Below are 23000 nucleotides of genomic sequence, written 5' to 3'. Positions count from 1 at the left end.
TTCATGATCCTTCAATTTTTATCACAAAATATCGACATTCACCTCAAAAGCCAAATAATGCTTAGAAAATAGTGATTTAAAAAAAAAAAATCATCCCTATTACTTCTTATGTTTGTAGTAGTGGAGAGAAGTGATTGCAAGAAAGCTATTACATGATTTAATTGTGTTAGTTGTAAGGTTGTATGTATTAATTTTGAAGTATGTATGGCATCAAAAATGATGATTTTGCATAATTAATTCTTTCAATTAATACTTTTGAATTTAGAGTTGATATAATAATATAGAGGGTAACCAATTTTGTGATTAATTATGTGTTGATATATTATTAGATTCCATGATTTTGGCCTAGCGTAAAAAAAAAAAATATTTATTTTATTTATTATTTCTTCTTTACTTTGTTTGAGGATAAGCAAAAAGTTAAGTGTATGAGTATTTGATAAAGCTTAATTGTATATATATTTTTATTTATTTTTTATCTTAATCTTATGCTATTATTCTTATTTAAAATGTATATTTATATGAATTTTACATTAAGAAATGAATTGAATTCGAAGATTTAGGTGTAAAAAGAAAAAAAAATATTATAAATTAATTTATAAAATTATTTTAAAATTAATATTATATTATATTGTAAATTATAAATTATATTATATTATAAAGTTAAAATGGAAGTTGAATTGGAGACGTGAGGCTGGGCGTATGGAATATATATGTATATATTATTATATTATAAAGCTTGAAATTGAAGTTCAAATTGAGGCCACTTGGGCTAGGGCGGCCCACGCCTCATATATATATATATATATATATATATATATATATATAAAAGGGGAGGAATAGAATTGGGATTGGGAAGCGACGCATAGAGTGAAAGGAATAAAAGAGGCTCTGTGCGGCACACAGTGGATAGGATTGGAAGGCAACAGGAATTGGAAAAAGGGAAATGATGCACAGGAATGACGATTGAATTGAAGAACGCATAACCATCTGATCTAGATCTAGATCTGGGCAGGAAGTCCATTTTCTTCTTTTAATTTTTGTTTTATTTTTATTTTAATAATGTTTAGTTAAATTATTTTAATTAGGTTTTAGATGGATTTTAATTTTGAGATTATGTGATTATTTATTTAGTTCGATTCAAAATTTGATTATTATTTACATAAGAATTTTATATTATTGTGCTTAATGTTTTAAAAGATTAACCATCTTTTAATGATTTATGCATAATTGATTAAAGGATTGTTATAAATTATATTTATAGGTAATATAAATCACATACTTAACTATAAGATCGAAAGATGATTAGTTCATGTGTGGGAATTGAGAAAATTTAGTGAGTCAAATTCATTTCCGAGATTAGAGGTTTTTAAAGAACTTAATGCTTATTTATTTTGTTGATATCTACTTAGAAATCTAACAGTGAAGTTGAATTAATAAAGAATTAATATAACTTGAGAAATCTTATTAATTAATTGAAAAAAATTTTATCATCACATGTAAATAATTATGTATGACACGTACCAATGAAGATTGCTTTAATGCAGCAGCTATAGCATATATATGGCAGCAATGCTGCTGTATACATACATACATGCAGAATGCTATATATACCTACATACATAATATTTTTTACCTACGTCATTTATATTTTTTAAAGAAGAAATATTTTAAATAAAAAAATTTAAAACATATATAATATTTAAAATCCCTTTAATCAAACACACACACACACACCATCATGTTAACTTTCTCTTTGCTTCAAGTTTTAATTTCACTCACTAATAATAATATTATTATTATTTATTACACGATTGTGGTGTAAAGAATGACACACTTATATATATATATATAAGTGATTATTACAATTATATAACTTGTTATTGCAATGGTGAGGCTTTTCTTGAGGGCAAAAGGTGAAGTCTCTCACCTTAAGGGTCCTCACACATTGTCTCATGCATGTAGAAGAGGTAAATCATGATACACAGCAGTCCTCAAAACAGGAGGCACAGTGCATAGTACTCACAAGGAGTCACTCCCACAAGAGGGTAAAACTCCCACACTGCGACTGCTATGAGTCGAACCTGCATCTTTGAGTGTAATTCTACTACCCAAGAACCACTGTACTACGCTCGTGGGGGCAATGGTGAGGCTTTTCTTGTTTAATTGTGAGTTGAGTCATGGGCTTAACTTATTTAATTGAATTTTTAAACAAAAATATATAATACATAAGATAAGAGGGAAATTAATTTTACAACATATTTTTTCATAATATAAATAATAAAATAGACAATTATGAATTATTGAAATTATTGATTTGTTACTCTTACTCATTGCTAGCTTAAGGGAAGGCCACTAAAATCTATGTTTAAGGCTCCCAAAAAAGGACGTTCAAAGAATTTTCAAAAGTCAGCCCCACTTGTTACTAAAAAAAAAAAAAAAGGAGGTTATTGTTTTTTTTTTTTTTTACTTTTAACTGACAATTAAAAAGAGAGAAATAATTAAAAAAAATTAAAAATAAAAGAATTTTTTTATTAATTTTTAAAAAATTCCTAAATTAATAGTGACCTAAACCTCAACCCCTTGAGTGCCCTGCTCACACTCACTGAAATTATTACATTTTACTTGTACTTTTAGCTTAGATAGATAGATTAATTTAAAAAAGAGATAAGATGGTGATATGAACCATTTTAATCATTTCCAATCTTTAGTAGACTCAAATAAACCATCTGTTTTAAGTGATTTTTTACACTATTTTACTTAAATAAGTTGATAAAAAAACTAAAATATTCTTATATTTTAAACTTAAGATCTAATATATTCAGCTTCACATGCGTCACCAACTATATATATATATATATATATATAGACACACAAGAGGGAGGGGAGGTGTTCGTGACAAAATTATATTCAATCACCTCTCTCTTTGAACCAATACTTAAAAAAACAATTGCAAAATCCTATGCATATATGATTCGAGCGAGGATTTGATAAACAATTTGATGCTTTTCATTCTACGTAGCGGTGTGTAAAAGTTCGGATAACTTGATCTAATCGATCAATTCAATTCGATTATTCTTGATAAATAGTTTGATTCGATTATTAATTTTCTAAAAAATTAGATAATCGATTCGATTCGAATTATAAATAGCCATCAAAATCGAACACCCCCCCCCCCCCCCCCCCACACACACACAAAGGACTGAATTGACTGAACCGACCCCAAAGACTGAACCGACCGAATCAAACTGTTCGGCCCCCGCATAACAACCCCCCCGGGCGAAACCCAACACCCAGCCCAGCCCTCCTACACCCGAATCCCCAGTCCCCACCCATGAGCGAATAACCCTGATCCTCGCCGAGTCGCCGTCCGTCGGAAGACTCGGAACCTCGCTGTCGCCCCCCCCACCCAGCCCAGCCCCCTTGCACCCGAATCCCGAATCCCACCCGAGAGAGCGAATTGAAACCCTAAGTCCCTAACCCTCGCCCTCGCCGTCGGAACCAATCGCTGTCGCCGTCGGCTTCTGAATAGTCACCCACCCCACCGACACCGACAGGTGAGATCCATAGACCCGACACCGTCGCCCCTTCATCCCTTCTCTCTGGAGCAATCATATTCAGAGCACAGAGGGAGAGAAGAGAGACAGTATCGAAGCTTCCGTCCGCTTCAATTCCTTGATCGATTCAGACTTGAAGGTTAACAGGTACATATATATGTGTGTATATATATAGTTGTACGGTGCATATACAGGTGAATGATATTTATCGCAAGGTAGGTTTTGTGTAACTTTTGAGTGAATGATCGTAGAAATCAACTGATGCCATTTTATTAATCATGAATGAGATTTATCCAATTTTCCTTCAATTTTAGATTTGGATGCAAAGGCTTCTGTAAATAAATGAACGTTGATGTTTAGATTGATGTTGTGGATGGATGCTGTTGCTGCGTGTTTAGATTGATTGATGCTGTGTGTTCGGTTTATTGTATTTGAATTTGGATAGGTAGCTTATTTTCGGTTCGGTATATCGGTTATTATGTTAATCGGTTCGGTTTTTTGGGCAATTATATCGGTGAATATAAGGTATTCTATGCCTATTAGAAGAGACTTCAGACAATCATGCTACAAGAATGTGTACCATTATAATACTACTTAAATGAACATAAGTACCACAACTATAGTATAAATGTGAAAATGGTAACTTAGATAGGAGAGTACAAATGATGGTACAATCCTATAGGTCCACTCGTTTGCATCTCTACTCTAAGTCTAATTTATGCAATTACAATAAGGTTATGCAATTAAAGACATGATATGCAGCAATGTGTGGGATAAAGTTAACAGAACTAAACAAAGATATACTGATCATAATATAGTAACATATAGTCCCCAGAGAATCAGAGATAGTCGAGCAAAGCCTACCAACATGTACAAAGGTAATGGCATGTCAAGGTCCACAATATCATATCATACTAACTTGCTATGGGTGCTAATGTTCCAATTAACCTATCCCACTATGTCAGAGTGATACCACAAGTGTCATTCTGCTATGACTTAACAGTAGACAGATAGGTATCATATGCAATCAAACAGAAATGCAATAGTATCTCTTCAAGTAGGATGAAAATGTTTTTATAAAGTTAAAAACAATTGAGCATTTTAGTTGACATATCATGCAGATAATCAAGTGGTGAATCATGTAAAATGAAATAGCATATAGTGCGAAACATAAAGTTAACATATGATTTCCTTTCTACTCACTTGGGATACATGGAATGTCAAGTTGGAGGTGGAGGTGGAGCCTGAAAGTAGACTGTAAAGTCTAGACTACAATAGAAGAAAACAGATGTCACAATGAGTACCGAAATAACGAATATAATACATCCTAATAGTGTCCTAGTCAGTACCCAACCATCTCTAGTGTCCAACACCAGAGTGGTTGTTCACATACCTTGCCTCGAATCAAAGTTGGATTTGGTGTCATGGAATTCATCAAGCTATGCCATTGACTATATCATCATGTCTCACCGTATATGGATACATGTGAGTGCACACTAAGAGTGGCGTGCTCACTCATAGGCTGCACATGTTAAAATGAACCCATGTATATGGATATGCACACAACACTCGTGCTCGGAATGTATCCATATACTTGACTCGTTCATATGTGTATTCATGTACTTATATATACACATCCCAGACTTATTATCTATCTATTCTATTATATAAGCAAACACCACCTTTGGTGTTAGTATTTTTGAAGCCCTTTCAAATTGGGAAACCCAAAAATATCCTTCAATAATTTTAAAAACCTACAAATAATTGTATCAACAGGTTTCAAACCAATGAATTCCACCTAAAAACAAATCTATTTCACCACTTTGCTAAATCTTATCTTTATTTAAATTTTTACAAAGCTAAACAACTTGCAACTTCCAATCACCATCAAGAAAATCCTCATTTGAAACCTTATTCATTCAATATTTTATATAAGCAAACCCACCATTTGATATTACCAAGAACAAAGTACTGGCAAACTTTGGCTATTCCAAAAATACCCTTCAATATTTCCAAAACCAAAAATAATTCTATCAACAAGTTTTGGTAGAAAATGCCATTGTTGTTATAGTTCTCATAGGTTCTCTTCTCTTTATTCAAACTCTCTTTCTCCCTCATCTCTTTTTATTCAAACGCCATTATCGATAAAGTTGGAACCTAAATGCGAGAGAAAGAGAGAGATATTGGTGATGTCAAAGTTGCATGAACCTTTAGAGAATTATGTGAAAACTAAGAAAAGAAAAATGACTTCACTTATTACTTTGCAACCATGTGTTGGTTTGGTAAAGTTGTAGGAACAAAAATGGATGATTAAGAGAGAGGAAGAAGATGAAGAGAATTGCAGATTGAGAGAGGAACTCTTTATGGAGTTGCCTCCCGGATTTCAAGAAGGGGATGCAGGGAAAGTTTGCAGGCTCAAGAAGGCTCTCTATGAACTCAAGTAGTCCTCAAGAGCCTGGTTTGGCAGATTTTCTAAGGCCATGAAAGCCATGGGATACAGCCAAAATAGGGGGTGATCACACCCTCTTCATAAAGCACTCAAGGGAAGAGAAGGTCACTGCACTAGTGGTGTATGTGGATGACATAATTGTCACCGAAAATGATGAAGAAGAGCATAAGAGTGTCAAGGAAAATTTAGCCAGGGAATTTGAGATTAAAGACCTTGGTATTCTCAAGTATTTTTTGGGAATTGAAGTTGCCTACTCTAAGGATGGAATATTTCTCTCTCAACGGAGATATGTATTAGATTTATTGACTGAAACAGGGTTAACAGGTGGCAAAGGGTCTAGCAAACTATGGTTGATAAGGGGAGATACCAGCAGTTAGTTGGTCGGTTGATATATCTCTCATGCACTAGGCTGGACATTGCTTTTGCTGTCAGCCTAGTGCATAGTTGCTGAATCGAGAATCGAAATCCTTATTTTAAGAATTGTGAATCGAGAATCGAATCGAATTGTAAGATTTGGTACACATTTTTAATTTCAAATATAAATAATATATATGATATATCCATAGAAAATAAATAAAATATATTAAAATTATACCAAAAATATATTCATGTTACCTTTAAATTCAAATTGCACCAAATCAAACCACTTTCAAAATAACAAGCTAGAAAAAAAAACTATTAGGCTACTAATAAACTCCATTGTTCATAATCTTCACTAGTTATCAATCATCTTCATCTTCAAGTTGAAGAGCATCATCATCTTCATCATTTTCATCATCTTCTTTGTCTTCAAATGTAGCCAAATCCACTTGCTCTCCATCCTCTACATCTTCCTCACCATCAATCATTTCTAAATCCAATTCTTCTTCCACTTTGTCTTCAACAACTTTTCCTTTTCCTTTTCTATCTAGCTTCAAGTTCCTTGGCCCCATATTATACAATATAACACATTAGAATTCAACTCAAACTTACACACATTAACTTAGTTTTAGAAAGTTGGAAACTATAAAGTATAAAATATAGATATATACCTCTTCTATTATTACTTGGCTGAATACCTCCATCATCTTCAAAACATTCATTAGCATCCATCTACAAATTATCCTCAGGTAAACAAGGGTTTTCTTGTTCGGTGATTCATTTATCATTGGACTCCATATCACTCAAACAAATAGGATCATAATTTTCACCTCTTTTCTCCCTCTTGGCTTACCTCATTTCAAGTTGAATGTTATACTTCACAAAGACAAGAGCATTTAATCTAGAGGAATCTTGTTTTTCTTAAAGCTCCTCAATGTAAGAAATGATGTGGCAAACCTTGTAACTCCCGGCCTCTTCAACTCTCTCTTCTTAGAGAACTTCCTAAACATGCTAAGGACCTAAGCATGTCTATAAATATATACACAAACTTCTTTAGCCTTCTTTATTGTATCTGTGAAAATAGGCAACCCACCTATATCATGCAATATCAAATCAATGCAATGTGCTGCACAAGGAGACCAAAATATTTTTTTCCTTTTCTCCATCAACAAGTCACTCGTAGCTACGTAGGCCGAAGCACTATCAGTCACCACTTGAACAACATTTTCCTCCCCAATTTCCTCCACCAATGAATCAAGCAACTCAAATAACTTTTGTGCATCTTTTATAACATTTGAAGTGTCAACAGATTTAAGAAAAACTGTTCCACTTGGATTGTTCACCAAAAAGTTTGTAAGAGACCTACTTTTCCTATTTGTCCACCCATCCGACATCAAAGAACAACCGGTCCTTTTCCACTCCTTTTTATACTTCTCTAGCATTGAGTTTACATTGTCAACTTCCTTCTTCAAAAATGCAACTCTAGCCTCATGATAACTAGGAAATTTTAATCCCTTTCCATATTCACCAACGGCTTCCATCATTGAAGCAAAATGGGGATTTTTGACCAAAACAAAAGGCAATGCATGTCCATTCAAAAATCTACAAATGCTATGAACAACGGGCTCCCTTTTCTTAACCATTGCATTTAAAGTTTTCTGTTTTTCTTTCTCTTTACCTTTAGTGACAAAGGCATCCATACTAGTTTTTCTTTTTCCTCCTATCATTTGAACTTCTTTCTCTTCTTTTTGGAAACATTCTTTTTCATTCACCTTTTGTCTTTCTAATTCTCCTAAGATCTGAATACAAAGTTCCCTCACATTATCCGGACATTGTGTACAAGAAGCCACATTATCATGATTACCCGCAAAATGTTGTTTCATTTGATTTATCCCTCCCCATCTTTCAAGTCCACAATAATTGCACTTTAAGTTCATTCTATTCCCATTAATCTGAGAGCAATATTCCCATATAGGATCATTACTCTTTGTTGTTGTAGATCCCTTTTTTGATCTTAACGTCATGAGAAAGAAAGTAATATTCTTCTTCTAACATTGAAAAACAACATAAAGTCAAACTTTTGAAATAAAAAATAGTAAAACACCATAAAAGAAAATAAAACTGAAAATGATATAAACTAGTTGAAAACTAAAAGTTTCACACCATATAAAAAGAAACAATATTGAAAATAATATAAATTAGTTAAAAATTAAAAAAAACAGAAAAAAATTGAAGAGAAATTAGATTAGGAAATCCAAACAAAACATAACAAAAAGAGACAAAATGAAATAAGAGACATAGCACTGCAGAGCAAAGGAAAAAAAAAAAAAAGAATTTAGAAATACAATAGGTTGCCAGAGATTAGTCAACAAAAGTAGCTGGCAGGTGGTAAACTTGCTTCAGGTTCACGGGTGACAACCCCACAGTCAACAAAAGTAGCTGCCAGCTTGGTAGCAAGCTTCCTTTTAACTAGTGGCAGTTACAACCCAAAGTCAACAAAAACTACTAGTAGTAAGCAACGCTCACACCTGAGTCTCAGTTGGTTTTAAGCAAAGCAATCTTCTACTTTAAGACTCGTATAGTCGTATGATCTCGGATAAAGCAAAGAAGAAGAAGAAGAAGATGAAGAAAGTAACGTAGTGAACACACCTTGAAGGCTTGAACAGAAGTTACAGAGCTTGAAGTCTCGCAGTCGTGGCTCTTGCCTTTGCTTCTTCTGATGTTTTAGCTAATGGCATCATGCTCATATGCAGCAACAACGTTTTATCCTTCTCTGTTTGGTTTTAGCTCTCGACGTTTCAAGTTATAATGTTTCACAACTCATCTTTGTTATGCAATCAAGGAAGCCATATAGTCGGAAGGTTTGTATATTGAATTTAGCTTGGATAGTTAGGTCACTATAAGTAGTCTTGCGATTTATCCGATTCACTCGATTCTTCCGATTGGTTTGATTCTTTGCGGATTCTTTTGATTCATGATCGATTCTAAGGGAATATCGATTCACTCTATAGATTTGACTTGATTTCTCATTGAATCGAGTTGATGCAAATTGCACGATTCTAACAACAGTGGCCTAGTGAGCCAGTTTATGCACAACCCAACTGAGGAGCATATGTAGGCAATAAGGAAGATCCTAAGCCATTTAAAAGTTACACTAGGTAGGGAATCTTTTTCAAAACAAGGGTTGATTTGGACATTAAGGGATTTACAGATGTTGACTATGCTGGATCCCTTGCTGATAGAAGATCAACAAGTGGGTATTGTGTATTCCTAGGTGGAAATCTTGTGTCTTGGAGAAGTAAGAAACAAAGTGTTGTGGCAAGATCAAGTGCAGAGGTAGAGTTTAGAGTAATGGCTCTTGGCCTAAGCGAGTTATTGTGGCTAAGGATTATCCTAGAAGATTTGAGGATCAAGGTTGAAGGTTCAATTGGGCTGTATTGTGACAACCAATCAACTATTAGCATTGCCCACAATTCTGTCCATCATGACATGACAAAACATATTAAAATAGACCGACACTTCATAAAAGAGAAGTTGGATGCAGATTTAATTCATATACCTTATTTTCAAGAGGTTTGAAGATTTAATATGCAAGTTGGAAATGATAAATATACATTTTCCAGTTTGAGGGGGAGTGTTGGTTCCCGTGAATCTGTGTGAAAGAGGGATGGCTGTGCTGGTCAAAGTGTGTGTGTTTAGAAATTTTCAAATCTGTTTTAGGATACTTGCCTAAATCAGACTTAGGAAACTTTCATAAAGATGTACATATATATATTTCCTTTTTTGTGTGATATATGTTTCCTATGTTGTATCTTTCCCTCCTTTATAAGAGGACTCATTGTGTACAATTCAAGATATGAAGGAATTATTCAGTTTCTTACATTAATTCCAATGATCAACTAGTAGATGCCTTCACAAAGTCACTCAGGGGTCCTCAGATAAATTACATTTGTAACAAGCTTGGTACATATGATATATATACTTCAGCTTGAGGGGGAGTATTATATTTATTTCCTTCCATGTATTTAGACATATATAGAATGTGTGTATAGTCAACTGGTAATTAGTTTATAATTAGGGTAATTAGTCTCCATAATTTAGGCTGTAATTAGCTCCATGATTAGTGCCATAATTTAAGACCCATTTATTGTAATTAGGCTATAAATAATAGAATTAAGAGACTAATCTCTCACGTTTTCTCCCATTCACTCTCACAATATCAATATTGATCCTTGAGGCAGAAGCAGAGGGGGGTTTAACTGTTCAACATTGATTCTGATGCATTAAATTCATTTTGTATCATGTTTGAGCTTAGAAACCATCAATTTGCCCTAATTCATATTGATATGCTCGATTATTTTGTAGACTTACGACCCATGCTATGTGCTACAGAAGACTAGCGGGTCAGGGCTAGCAACATGGCTATGGTTGATGTGATCATATCTTGCCTTGATTCCATCAGACAAGTAAGCCTTTTGTGATAATAAATTAGAAACATTTTCTTTTTTTTGTTGTTCTTTTTGGTGCTATCTTGTGGTGTTCAAATGATGCCATCCCTAACATTTGTTTATGATTGATTTTTCTGCTATTATCTCAAATAATTAGACTCGTGGCAATGATCATCAGATTTTAGTCGACATCAAAGATCAAGATTTCTTTTGTTACCCCATTTCAATCAGCATGTAAATAGAAACATGGCAAAAACATTTCAGTTATTGTTTTGGATATTGCAACTTTTAAGTTTTTTGGTGTGATTTGATGGAAACTCAAGAATCTTCATATTCATTTTGGTCTGTTTAGGAAACAAAATGTTTCAGTTATTTAAGTGGAAACAATTGAAAATTTTTGTTCCGTGATAGATAAAACAACATATCTAGCCTTTATCTTACTATGTGGGGTCAGCTACATAAATTCTAAACTTTTATGTGGGTTACGCCCCAACGGATAGTTTGTTTAAAATTCATATTTAGATCCGACTAGGTTTTACGTTGGCTGTCGGCTACCTAACGCAACTCTCCTCCTTTATTTGGGCTTGGGACCGGCAGTGGATAACATCTCCTCGCGGAGTAATGATGAAATAAAGTTTCAACACCATCTTCATAAGGAGACGTTTCATAAGATGGTGGTGAATGAAGATAATTGATATAGATGTGTTCCATCACTTAGTTGACATGGTGATAGATATCATGGAAAAAAGAAGAATCCGTCTAATATCCTATCAATCCCCCCCTGTTGGAGAAGAACTCGTCATGGAGTTGTGTGGACCCTCACTGCTCAATCACCCAACCATAGAGAAAGAGGTTGGATGACCTTCTGTCTGTCACTGGATGTTGTACACTGTCATCAACACCAAATTACCTACATTAGATGAGTCTGCTGGCTTCTGTATAACTCCAGTAAATTAGGGTCAAGCTGTTGTAATTTGGTGATGTTGAAATTGATGGAAGCTGAGAATCAATGTTGTTTTGATACCAATCTGAAATGGAACAATGTAGGAAGGGAGAAAAACCTAAGTAAGAAATGATATGGCTCTAATAGTTGTCTTTCATGGAAAAGCAACAGCTGGTACTGTTTTAGGCGCAGCTGAAGATTTAACTGTGTTGCTCTCTCCTTTTGCAATAAATTTCATCCCTTTTGAGATGACTCTTCCTTATGATTCTTTCATTTTTTTCTTTTTTGGTGGTTGTTCAGATATCAGGGCACATTGAAGGTGCTACTGTTTATTTAGATGGTGGATGTACAGAGAGTTTCCAGTTTCTTGGGGCTTACCCTCTGTTACTGGAGCTTGGAGCACATGCAGTATGCAGCTTGGAGAACATGTCTTCTCTTGATATGGTGAGAACAATTTAGTTGTGTAATTAATCTATTTTTTAGGCTGATTGTCAAAAGTTTTATTTTAAAGTATGTTAATTATTTATGAACTACTTTTACTAGTATGTTTTTATTTTTTTTGGGTTCTGAATTAGCCATTCTAAAATAGCAATGTTGATTTACTATTCAGTCTCCTGAATTCCCTAAAGAGGAAACACTTCAAATGTATGCAGGCTTGGAGACCCTTAGAATTATTAATACAACAATCATCTTTAGTATTTTGCTCAATATACAAAAGACTGCCATACCTTTTGTTTTCCAGCAAAGCAAGAACTCTCTCCTTCTCGGCCTTCCAATCTGGTTGATAAAAAAGTAATAATCTACTTGTTGGGAGTAAAAACAGACCATAAGACTAGGAATAAGGGAAAGGAAGAGGGAGAGAGTTATCTGACAAAGAAAATGAAATGGAAAAGGAAAAGAGAGGGGATGGTACAAATTCCCGATGTCTTATGAAGTGAAAGGAAGTGGTAAACTAAATGCGAAAACTATAAAGGAAAACTAAACTTTATTTCTTTGTCAAATTGAAGTTATTTATTTATTTTGGGGGGCTGAGGGGGAAGGGGCGCTTGGCGGAGGACAGAATGAGAGGAAATTTTTTTCTATTCAAATCCTAGCCAAAATTATGAAGGGAAACTCCCTTCTCATTTTTCTTGGGTATTTTTTCCCTTTTGCTTCATAATTCTCATTTTCTAAAAAGTTTTCTCATTTATGGACATTATTATTCAAGCTAGGGTTGCTATGCCAAACGTTGAACATAAGTGGAACAAAATTATAGAAGCAAATGTGGATATGGTAACTACCTAACATTCACAGTGCATATCTTCATGTGTTCACTTGGTTCCTTGATTTCTTATATCATTCATTAATGAGCCTTAAGCATGAGTTAAGTTGTTATGTCTTTATATATTTGCTTCTTTTTTGTAGGTGGTTAATTGGAGTGTGAGCTTCCATTCTGCCAGAAAAGTTGTGGTCTTTACATCACGGTTGCTAAGTGATGCACATCGATATATTCTACGTTGCCTGAACACACATCAAAATGCCAACCAGTGTACTATATTCACGTCCATTTCAGAGGTGTTTCTCTGGCATTAAAGGTTTATTTAATTATATATAATCCCATTATTATAGTTAGTTTATTGCTTCCTGAATTTATACATTTTGACCATATTTTTTGAACTTGGTGTTGTCACAGCCCAAGGGCACTACTGTAATTGGGGGTGTTATAAGATTGTAAGGAGAGTCTATGATTGTAATTAGAAGTAGGGGATTAAAGCCCAAGTGCACATGGCCACTTGGGTACTAACAACCAAGAGGAGTTATGAGAATTCTCTAGAAATTGTAACTAACTCTCCTATAAATAAGAAGTGTACGAGAGGATGGGCATCATGTGAGGATTATACCACTAATCTTTTCCCTGCTATTCTCCTACTCACTTCTCTCTCTCCCTCTCTCTCTCTCTCTCTAATTTTCAGGATTATTCCACTAATCTTTTCCCTCCTATTCTCCTACTCACTTCTCTCTCTCTCTCTCTCTAATTTTCTCAATTCTTCTCTCCTGCCAATTCTCATCTCTTCCTCAATTACGGAAGAGACTTCCCGTCAGATCTCAGATCTGACAAGTGTTTGGATGGGGAGAATTCAGTTGTTGGTTGTATTGCAATGATAGCACTTGTGCATGTGAGGTGAAAAATGCATTCCTTTTAGTTAGTGTCTGCAAACTATGATTTTATATAATTAGTTGATTTGACAAATAGTTGAAGAAACCTGGATAATGTGTCCCTTCAAAATAAGATTAGCTTATCCTTATTGTTTTCCACGTACAAAAATTCTATACTATTTGGTTTTTGTAGACTCTCATAAGGAATGGTTGTACTTTTTGATTTATTTTTGGGATGGTGTTCTCAAATGGCACCACTTGGTCCTCTTTTTATTATGTATCTCTATTACTTATTTGGGGGGAAAAATAGCATACTGGGTGGTGGCTCCTTTATGTCTTCTTTTTTTTGTAAAGATAGATGATGTAGGTTGATAGTGCTGCATCTTGTTGGTCTTGTTGGTGAACTTTTGCGTGTTAAGTTTCTTGAATGAGGAAGGGAGGTGTTATAGAAGAAGCTTGTAGGTTATAAAAAAAATCTATTACCATTTGGATTGTTTTGTTTGAGAGTGTTGGTTCAATTACCAAAATGATTCAACTATAGTATGTTCTGATTGGATTTTCTTTTTCTGGGATTACCATTCCAAAGTGCTATCCAACCATTTCTTATAGACTTCTCTTTGATCAAACTCCTAGTCTTGTATATGTAAGGGCTCTTAGAAGATTAAGGTGTCTCTTCTTGAAATTTGTAAGAAGGAATAGCTCATAGCTTAGGTGCCTTCCTGGTTGTATTAGTTCGGATTTTGTTTGCTAGATAAAAAGCTGCCTTCTTTTTTCTTTTATGTTAAGAGGCTTTAGATAAGTTTGATGAACTTAATTAAAGAAGCTTCAATGATACTAGGGTTTCTGAGAATGACTGATCCAAGATTCTGAAGATGCATGGATTTTCTTTGGATGTGGAGTTGGCTAGGAGGAATAACAAAAGAAGAATTTGGTAGGTTACCAAAGTTGGACAATATTAAAATGGATGTGCACAGTTCTTTGGTTGAAATAAGGGAGTACAACTATAGCAACAACTTGTTTGTTTGATTTGGCGAGTTTTTCGCTAGCTCTCAGCTACCTAATGCTGCCCTCCTTTAGTCTGGCTTGGAACTAGAATATATAAGGACCCAAGAGTCCATATTTCCACAAGGAGGTTTAGGTGGCTTCCTAATTTCACTCATTAGTTCTAGTCATGCGTCCTTAAAGTCCCTGTTTTGCAAGCTGCCTGGAGGTTGCCAGTTTGACTTGCACAATCATTGAGTTTTAGTGTCAATAAGCATTTTTTTTATTTAATAAGCATTTCATTTGTCTAGATTTGGGTTTAGTATGTGGCAACCGATGTTTGTTATGCTTGCCAAACTTTACATCCTATGGGTGCTTGAATAATTTCATAATTCTCTTCACATATTTAGGGATGACCATGGGTTTTAATACAAGTTATTATACTTTTAGGATTTTCATATGTTGTCTATTTAGTATACAAGACCTATTATACTTTTAGGATTTTCAGTTTTAGGAGTGGTTGATGTTAATATAGTGACATGTAATTCCTATCTAGTGAGGGATATTGTTCAGAAAATTTTCTGAAACTTACACGAAGCCTTTTGAATTGAGTGATGCAATTCTGATATTAGATGTTTTATTTTTTCTCACATTTTATGCACTTTTAAGCCAGTAACAGTTACCATCGGCTTTGGTATTGCCTTTTTTAAGGGATTCGCTAGTCTTAGTCATCTACATTTTCATCTTCTTGCCCTTGCAAGCTATAAAATAGCCAACCAACAAGACCTGCATTCATGATTGTTATGCACAGTGTGAGAACAGCCTACAACATCCCTACTTTGCTTAACTATATATAATCCCAAAACTATAGCTTTTCTTATGACAGTTTTAGCTGCAATATCATTATTTTTTGCCTTAAAACTAGAGCCTATTGCTTCCATATATATAACTTGGGCTCTCTGTTATCAGAAGCGGCTTCTCTTACATTAACATAAAATTGATTTTGAGTCCCTGTTTTGCCTTGTTGATACACATATCATGTGCTCCAAGGTGACACATCAGATCAGCTCAACATTATTATTAGGATGTATGTAATCTCCATGAGATTTGAGCTCTTCATGATTTTGCTGATATACAGCTAGCTGGCACATAGATTTCAATAATCTCATTCTCGATAAATTGAGACTCCTTGAGCAAAGCACCACATACAGTGCCTTACAGCTAATTGGTGTGAAGACATGCATTGTTTGGCTTATCTGACAAAACATTCTTGCCAAATTGCTCTATATTACCCGCTTTTCCCAACACTGCTTGCAGCACATCCTAGGGCTGGCCAACGGAACTCTTCTCTAGTCCTCTTGCATCTTCATTTGCCATTGAAGGGTCATGGCAGGGCATAGGGCTGTACGTACTTGACCTCCCTAGACTGTGAAGAGGTAGTGTTAGCACTAGGCTCCTCTATTTAATTTAGAATGATTGGGTAAGTTTCTGCTCTTGACACATTCTGTTTTGTTTGGTTTTCCTTATTGTTTGGTTTTAGTTCCAGTTTCTTGGACTGACCCTTGTCTGTTGCTCAATTAAACTAACCTCTGTGCACCTTCATCGTTCATGGTTGAATAGATACATATGACATCTTTAGCCTTTCCTTCCGCTGACTTGTCTTGTAAGACTTGTTGGATGCCTAAAGTAAATGATACCTTCAGGACACTAGTTTCTAGTCACACTCATGTATCATTTTATTGTTGACATCGTCTGAAGTAATCTATATTCCCTAGCATTCTGGTCTTTTAAAAAATAAGAGCATATTGAATATCTTTATCTTATACAAGAGGAGTATGAGAATTAAAGTGTGCCGGACACTTGCAAGAAGATGCTGAAGAGTTGCCTTTGTTTTAATTATTTTATTAGCATGGTTAAAAGCTTAGATTACCTTAGTCTAGTAAGCACATTTTATGAAGTTAAATTAGTTGTTTTGTAATTCATTTTATTTATAGAATATGTTATTCTGTAAATTTGTTGTTGTTGCTTGTAGTCTTTGGAAGTCTCATTATATGTTTACCACTTGCAGATAGCTCACTCAGCTTATCCCAATTCTCCTCTAGGACCTGATGCTTTTCATGAATATAAATCCTTGCTTATCCAAGATTATGAGGAGCTCCTGAAAAGGTCTGATGTAAAATCTAGACAGTCGGGGGAAAGCACGTCCAAGGAAAATTTGACCTCTGAAGACGAAGGATGGTCACAGATCACTACTAGTGAAGAAGACATTTCCCCCCACAAATCGGGTTCAGTTGCAAAAGATTTATATGAAGATGAATCAATTGGGCACGCCGAAGATGTACGGAAAAAATTGGTTGTTTCTGTGCATCACTTCCCTTTGATCTTGTGCCCTTTTTCACCTAGGGTCTTTGTCTTACCTTCAGAGGGATCAGTTGGTGAAGCATATTTATCAACTAAACATGAGGACTCCCTTAGTCCAGGGTTGCCTCCCTTAAGTACCGGCTCACCTCCTGATGGCGAGGATGTTCCTCCTGGGGCTACTCTTACAGCACAATTTCTTTATCATCTGGCTGCAAAGGTAACATGTGTTCTACATGCTTAAATCTAATCATTTTCTCTTTCTAGTTTTTATTCCCCCTCCTTTTGCAAGTGAGAAATATTTGGTTCTACCTTTCCCTTCAGAATGACCTAGGTTCTCTTAATGGCCTATGTGTCTGAGCTTTTGAACCATAGGAAAATGTTGAAACAGAGTATACAAAAATCTGATGCACCTATTTTCACATTCTTTCTAATTATATAATGTTTTAATTGTCAAATAAAGTATGCTTGTATCTTTTACTTTTCCTTTCTATTTTTTGTTACTATTCCTTTTTTCCTCCAAATTTCTGGTTTCTTCTACCTCTTTATATTAATTCTACATCTACAATCTCAAAATAACTCTCCAAAAAATGTAGATGGATCTGAAAATGGAAATATACTCTCTTGGCGATTTATCAAAAACCGTGGGGAAGCTTTTGACAGACATGTCAAGCCTTTATGATGTAGGCCGTCGGAAACGATCAGCAGGGCTGTTACTTATTGATCGGACGCTTGATCTTCTTACCCCATGCTCTCATGGGGATTCACTTATAGATCGCATGTTTTCAGTTTTGCCTCGTAGGCAACGGGCAACATCATCTTTCCATACAAAAGGTTCACAAACTCAATTGAAAGATGGCCCTGCTGACCTGCAACGTGCTCCTCTGGATGTTCAGATACCATTAGTGAAGTTTTTGGGGGAAGAAGACTCCACTTTGGAGAATTTCCGTCTGTTGGAAAACACCGAAGCTTTTTTGCATGGGTGGAATTCAAGTGACACATCTTTGCGAACTCTAGAGTTCCTTAGTCATAGTACCAAACTCCATGGTGAAAAGTCTTTTACTTATGAGAGTAAACTGCTAAATGGCTCCTTTGTGTCAGCAGAAAGCTTTCGGGGAACACCCTTCCTGGAAGCTATGCTAGACAGAAGAACAAAAGATGGTGCCATACTGATAAGGAAGTGGCTTCAAGAAACTTTACGTCGGGAAAATGTAAATGTGAATGTGAAAATTCGTCCTGGTTCTGTGACAAAATCTGAGTTGCAATCTCTGATTAAAGCACTGGCTAGAAGCCAGCCTTCTTTAATAAGAAATAAAGGAATTATTCAGCTAGCTGCAGCTACACTATATGCTCTTGATGAATTATATTCTGCCAAATGGGATGCATTTATCAGTGCTGAGAAAATGTTAAATGTTAGTGCTGGAGACACTAGCCAGAGCCTTGCTGCCCAAATTAGTGATCTTATCAATAAGAGTGCTTTAGTGGGATCACAAGGAAAGAATTCTGGGTTAACGGAGCCTTCAGATGGGCTGATTTCTTTTCAAGATGCTTTGCTTCTCACTATTTACGGATATATATTGGCTAGTGAGAACTTTCCAACTTCTGGCTTTAGTGGTCCTTTTTCTTGGCAAGAAGAGCATTTCACGAAGGAAGCTATTGTGGATGCAGTTCTTGAGAACCCGAGATTGGCACAACTGAAGTTTCTCCGTGGTCTAACAGAAGAGCTTCAAGCCAATTTTAACAAGAAGAAATTAGATGTAGCAAAGGAAGAATCTCCAAGCCAATTACCAACTGGTGATTTTGAAGATGATACATGGGGCAGTTGGGGCGATGAAGATGCTGATGAAAATATTAAGAAAGAGCAAGTGTACGGCGATATGCAGTTGAAGTTGGAGTTGCGTGATAGGGTAGATAACCTTTTCAAATTTCTTCACAAATTGTGTAGTTTGAAGGAAAGGAATCTACCATTGAGAGGAGGAGCATTGGGCATGGAGAATAATTTTAGTGGGGATTCCTACTCTAGTAAAGGACTGATTTATAAGCTATTGACAAGGGTATTAGGAAAGCATGATATACCTGGTTTGGAGTACCATTCCTCTACTGTTGGACGAATTTTTAAAAGTGGGTTTGGAAGGTTTGGTCTGGGACAGGTGATTCTCCACCTTCTCTTTTGGTTTGCTTTCCTCCTTTCATTTTATTTTCTTTTCTTCTTTTATTTTCCTTCACTTTTCTTTTGTTAGAATATAAATGTTGGAGTGGCTTCTTGATCCCGCAGGCAAAACCAAGTCTTGCTGATCAAAATGTTATTTTGGTTTTCGTAATAGGGGGCATCAATGCTGTTGAGGTATGTCCCTAAACTCCTGTAATTTTATTCTTCTGTTTAATCTCTTCCTCTTTCATTTTTTTTTGTCTTCAATTTTCTTCTGCCCCTTAAGATATTATTTATATTCTGTTTAATCATAGAGATAGCAAACAATTATTTTTCTTTTATCAACTTCTCATTTTTGAATAAGTCCACCTCATTGTTAACACTATTATCATTTTACTTCGGTAGTTCCAATACCACTTAGTTGTGGCATTTGGAAGATTGTTGCACTTGATCAATACATCCAATTTATTTATGCAAAATTATTTTGATGAGTTACTAAAGTTATTTAATAATGGAACACACATATTGTAATACTCAAAGGTAAATTAGGGTAGCATGCACGTGAGATGTGTCTGATTGCTCTTTCATATATTATATTGGAGTCATAAATTATATAGATATATACAGTTAAAAAGTAAATTTTTAGGGTTTTAGCAAAACAGGAAAAAGAAAAATTTTAGGAATGCATTGTAATTGAGGAAACTGTCAACTGCTGCTGTGTTTTCCACCCTTGGAACCTCCCTTACTTGCCGTCAACCACCATGGATCGTCCCTCGCTTGAAATCACCATTGAAAAAGTTGGAACGTTGCCATCCATTGTTGCATGTCGCGACCTGAATCGGTTTTTTTGATGCTGATCTCCTCCACAATCTCTTCCTTTTTCTTCCTCTTGCGTTGTGTCTCAAAATCAAAGAATGGACTTGTTTTTTTTTTATAGGCAATGAGTTTCTAAATTTCTCCAACATTGCCATGCATGGCTTGCTCGATTTCTTTCCATATTTCCTCCAAATCTCGATCCTCTAGGTCAAAAGTGGTGCTCGGATACTTGACCTTGGTTTGAGCATCAATTTGGAAGGTTTGTAGAGAAACGGGAAGATTTGAAGGGTGGATCATTGCTTTCCCATGTTTTTTTTTTTCCTGATTTACTACGAACATTTCTGGCCTACTTTATCTTCTATATTGGTGATCTGAAACATGTACCATAAATGTTAGGCTACTCTCCTCTATGTCACCTGTATGATCTATCAAATGGTTCGGTTTGGTTTGAGGCTGTATTCGGAATGTGAGTCTAAAGTGACTTACCCAAACTGTTTGTCATGTTTGGGGTAGTTTTGTTTTTTTGTTTTTCAATCTATCAAGCTTGATTATTTTCATTTTGATCATCGATAATGCAATCCAAAAGTACCATCATGTTCTCAATCATGCCTTCTTCGAGAAGTACCATCTTGTTCTTGATCATGCCTTTTTCGATGCCCATCTTTTGGTTTATCTTAACTTGAGCTCATTCCAAGTTTATTCAAGTTCAAATTGTTTTATTGACCAACCCTCTATGTGTTTTTGACTAACTTTGGGATCAAATAACTTTTAATTTGCTTGGCGATTTTTTATGAGATTAGGTCCTGCTGTTTTGTCTCAATCCTGTCTACGTACCTTGTGTCGGGCTTGATCTGATTTGGTCAAATTTTGCACTCAAAGTTAGTTTTCTAATGTAGTGAAATTGACCTATTTATTCAATTTGATAAACTACACTTAGGTCTTATTTCTTTGTACAGTAGTTTTAGATTCATTTCTAGGCTTGATACTTTTTCCAAATTATCACCAAGCCCCATTGGATTATAATTTTAATTAATTCACAAATAATTCTTAATATTAAATTTTTTTAAAAAAATTTCAGATGTTACATCTAAATATCTAATATATAATAAAAGAAATTTTGTCCTTAAAAAAGAAATTGCTTGGCTTTTTGTAACTTCTTCAAATTTTTGTAAGAATGTGAAAAATTACAGAAACGAATATAGCTGAATGGTAGATGATTTGACATAGAGACCCTTTATTTGATACTTGTGAGTTGTGGTTATGTTTTTGAAAATGAATGAAATGTCAACTGCGTTTGCTGGATCCGGGGATGGTTTGCCTTTTTCCTTCCTACTACATCCAATGCTTTTGACGATGTTTGTTTTATTTTGGTAAATATATGACAAGATAGATATTGTTTTGGTTTGGTTTGGTGTCTTTTGAATGAGAAGGTGCGTGAAGCTGAGGAGGCATTATCTGAAAGTGGGAGACCTGACATAGAACTGGTTCTTGGGGGAACAACTCTTCTCACTCCTACTGACATGTATGATCTACTTCTCGGAGAATCTAGTTACTTGTGAATCTCTTCTTTTTCTTCTTCTTCTTCTTCTTCTTCTTCTTATATTCAAAGATTACCAAATATAGACATTTCTTATTTGTAAATAAATGGTCTCATCTCATGTGGTTGGATCCCGTTTTTAATTATTTTCCAGCAAGAAAAGTATGAAATTTTAAATTGCAATACTTTTGTTCTCTCTTATTATTATTGGTGACTTGAATTGTCGGTCCTAATCTTCTGCTTGTTTTAAGATTTATTTTACGGTTGAAGTGTTAATTCAAATAATAATAATAATAATAATTATAATGTAGCAAATGTCAAATATTAAGTTATGATTCTTTAGCTGATGTCTTTATTCATCAGGTCAGGAGATGGAGATGTTAATAGAATGGTTATTAAAATTAGACCGACTGATTTGGTCTATTCAACAGTAAATCAGTCGTGGGCCTTTACTTACATTGGCTTGCTCTTTATTTTGTTCTCTCCTTAAAACTTCCCTTCCCTGATCTGGCTGGGTCCAATTTGGTCCACCTTGCCCTCTAATGCCCAACTGTTTTAACTATCCCATTTCAGGTGCATTCTCTAATGAATTTCATTAGTGTACCATATAATATATATAATATAATATAATAGTAACCTTTCCATTCTTGCAAAAAATATAGATTTAGCAATATTATTATTCTATTAAAACACAAAAGTTCAATGTTATTACTTAAAAGTGTTTTGACACTTGGTAAGGTTTAAGGGTTAGAAAACATTTCGTGCATGATTATGATTATGAGTATGCTATGACATGAATATAAACAGTATTTTGACACCCTGAAGATAAGAGATTAGTAACTGATAGGTCTTAATTATATATATAATTTTAAGTTCAATTTTATGTTATTTTTTTTATTTAAAGTGTGCGTGTTTATGGATTTTATATAATTTAAATATTTTTTTATAAGAGTTCAGCAAAGGAAATTAATTAGAAGATTTAGGCATAAAAAGAAAAAAAGAGTAAGATATTATAAATTAATTTATAATGTTAATTTTAAAATAAATATTATAATGCAAGTAAAGAATTAAAAATATAATAAATTGGAAGCTGCAATTGGCATTGGTGGAGGAGAATTGCAATGGGAGAAGAATTCAAATCGAGGAGATCAAGATGAAGTGAAGAAATCCAATTGAATTGAGTACAACGGCTACGGCAGCATGCATATATATACATATATATATATGTGTGTGTGTGTGCGGGCGTATGTATGTATGATACGCCTAATA

The 23000-nt window shown here is 34.7% G+C and overlaps 1 protein-coding gene across 3 annotated transcripts; it reads left to right on the top strand.

Annotated features, from left to right (window-relative positions):
- The first annotated feature begins 3259 nt into the window (after positions 1–3259).
- On the top strand, positions 3260–21925 carry LOC127790285 (sec1 family domain-containing protein MIP3-like). Of its 3 annotated transcripts, none has more exons than XM_052319696.1 (8): positions 3260–3701; positions 10756–10829; positions 12055–12198; positions 13159–13308; positions 16940–17449; positions 17826–19379; positions 19505–19573; positions 21625–21925. In XM_052319696.1, the coding sequence occupies exons 2-8, from the start codon at positions 10782–10784 to the stop codon at positions 21751–21753; spliced, it is 2604 nt and encodes an 867-aa protein (XP_052175656.1). In that variant the 5' UTR covers positions 3260–3701; positions 10756–10781; the 3' UTR covers positions 21754–21925. The 3 variants fall into 3 exon arrangements, with proteins under 3 accessions (XP_052175656.1, XP_052175655.1, XP_052175657.1); XM_052319695.1 differs by having other exon boundaries at positions 10729–10829; XM_052319697.1 differs by lacking the exon at positions 10756–10829.
- Positions 21926–23000: the final 1075 nt, after the last annotated feature.

The sequence above is a fragment of the Diospyros lotus genome, chromosome 14 (genome assembly GCF_014633365.1).
Source record: "Diospyros lotus cultivar Yz01 chromosome 14, ASM1463336v1, whole genome shotgun sequence".
NCBI lineage: Eukaryota > Viridiplantae > Streptophyta > Magnoliopsida > Ericales > Ebenaceae > Diospyros > Diospyros lotus.
The sequence above is the reverse complement of the archived record's forward strand: the minus strand, read 5'-3'. Positions and strand labels throughout refer to the sequence as shown.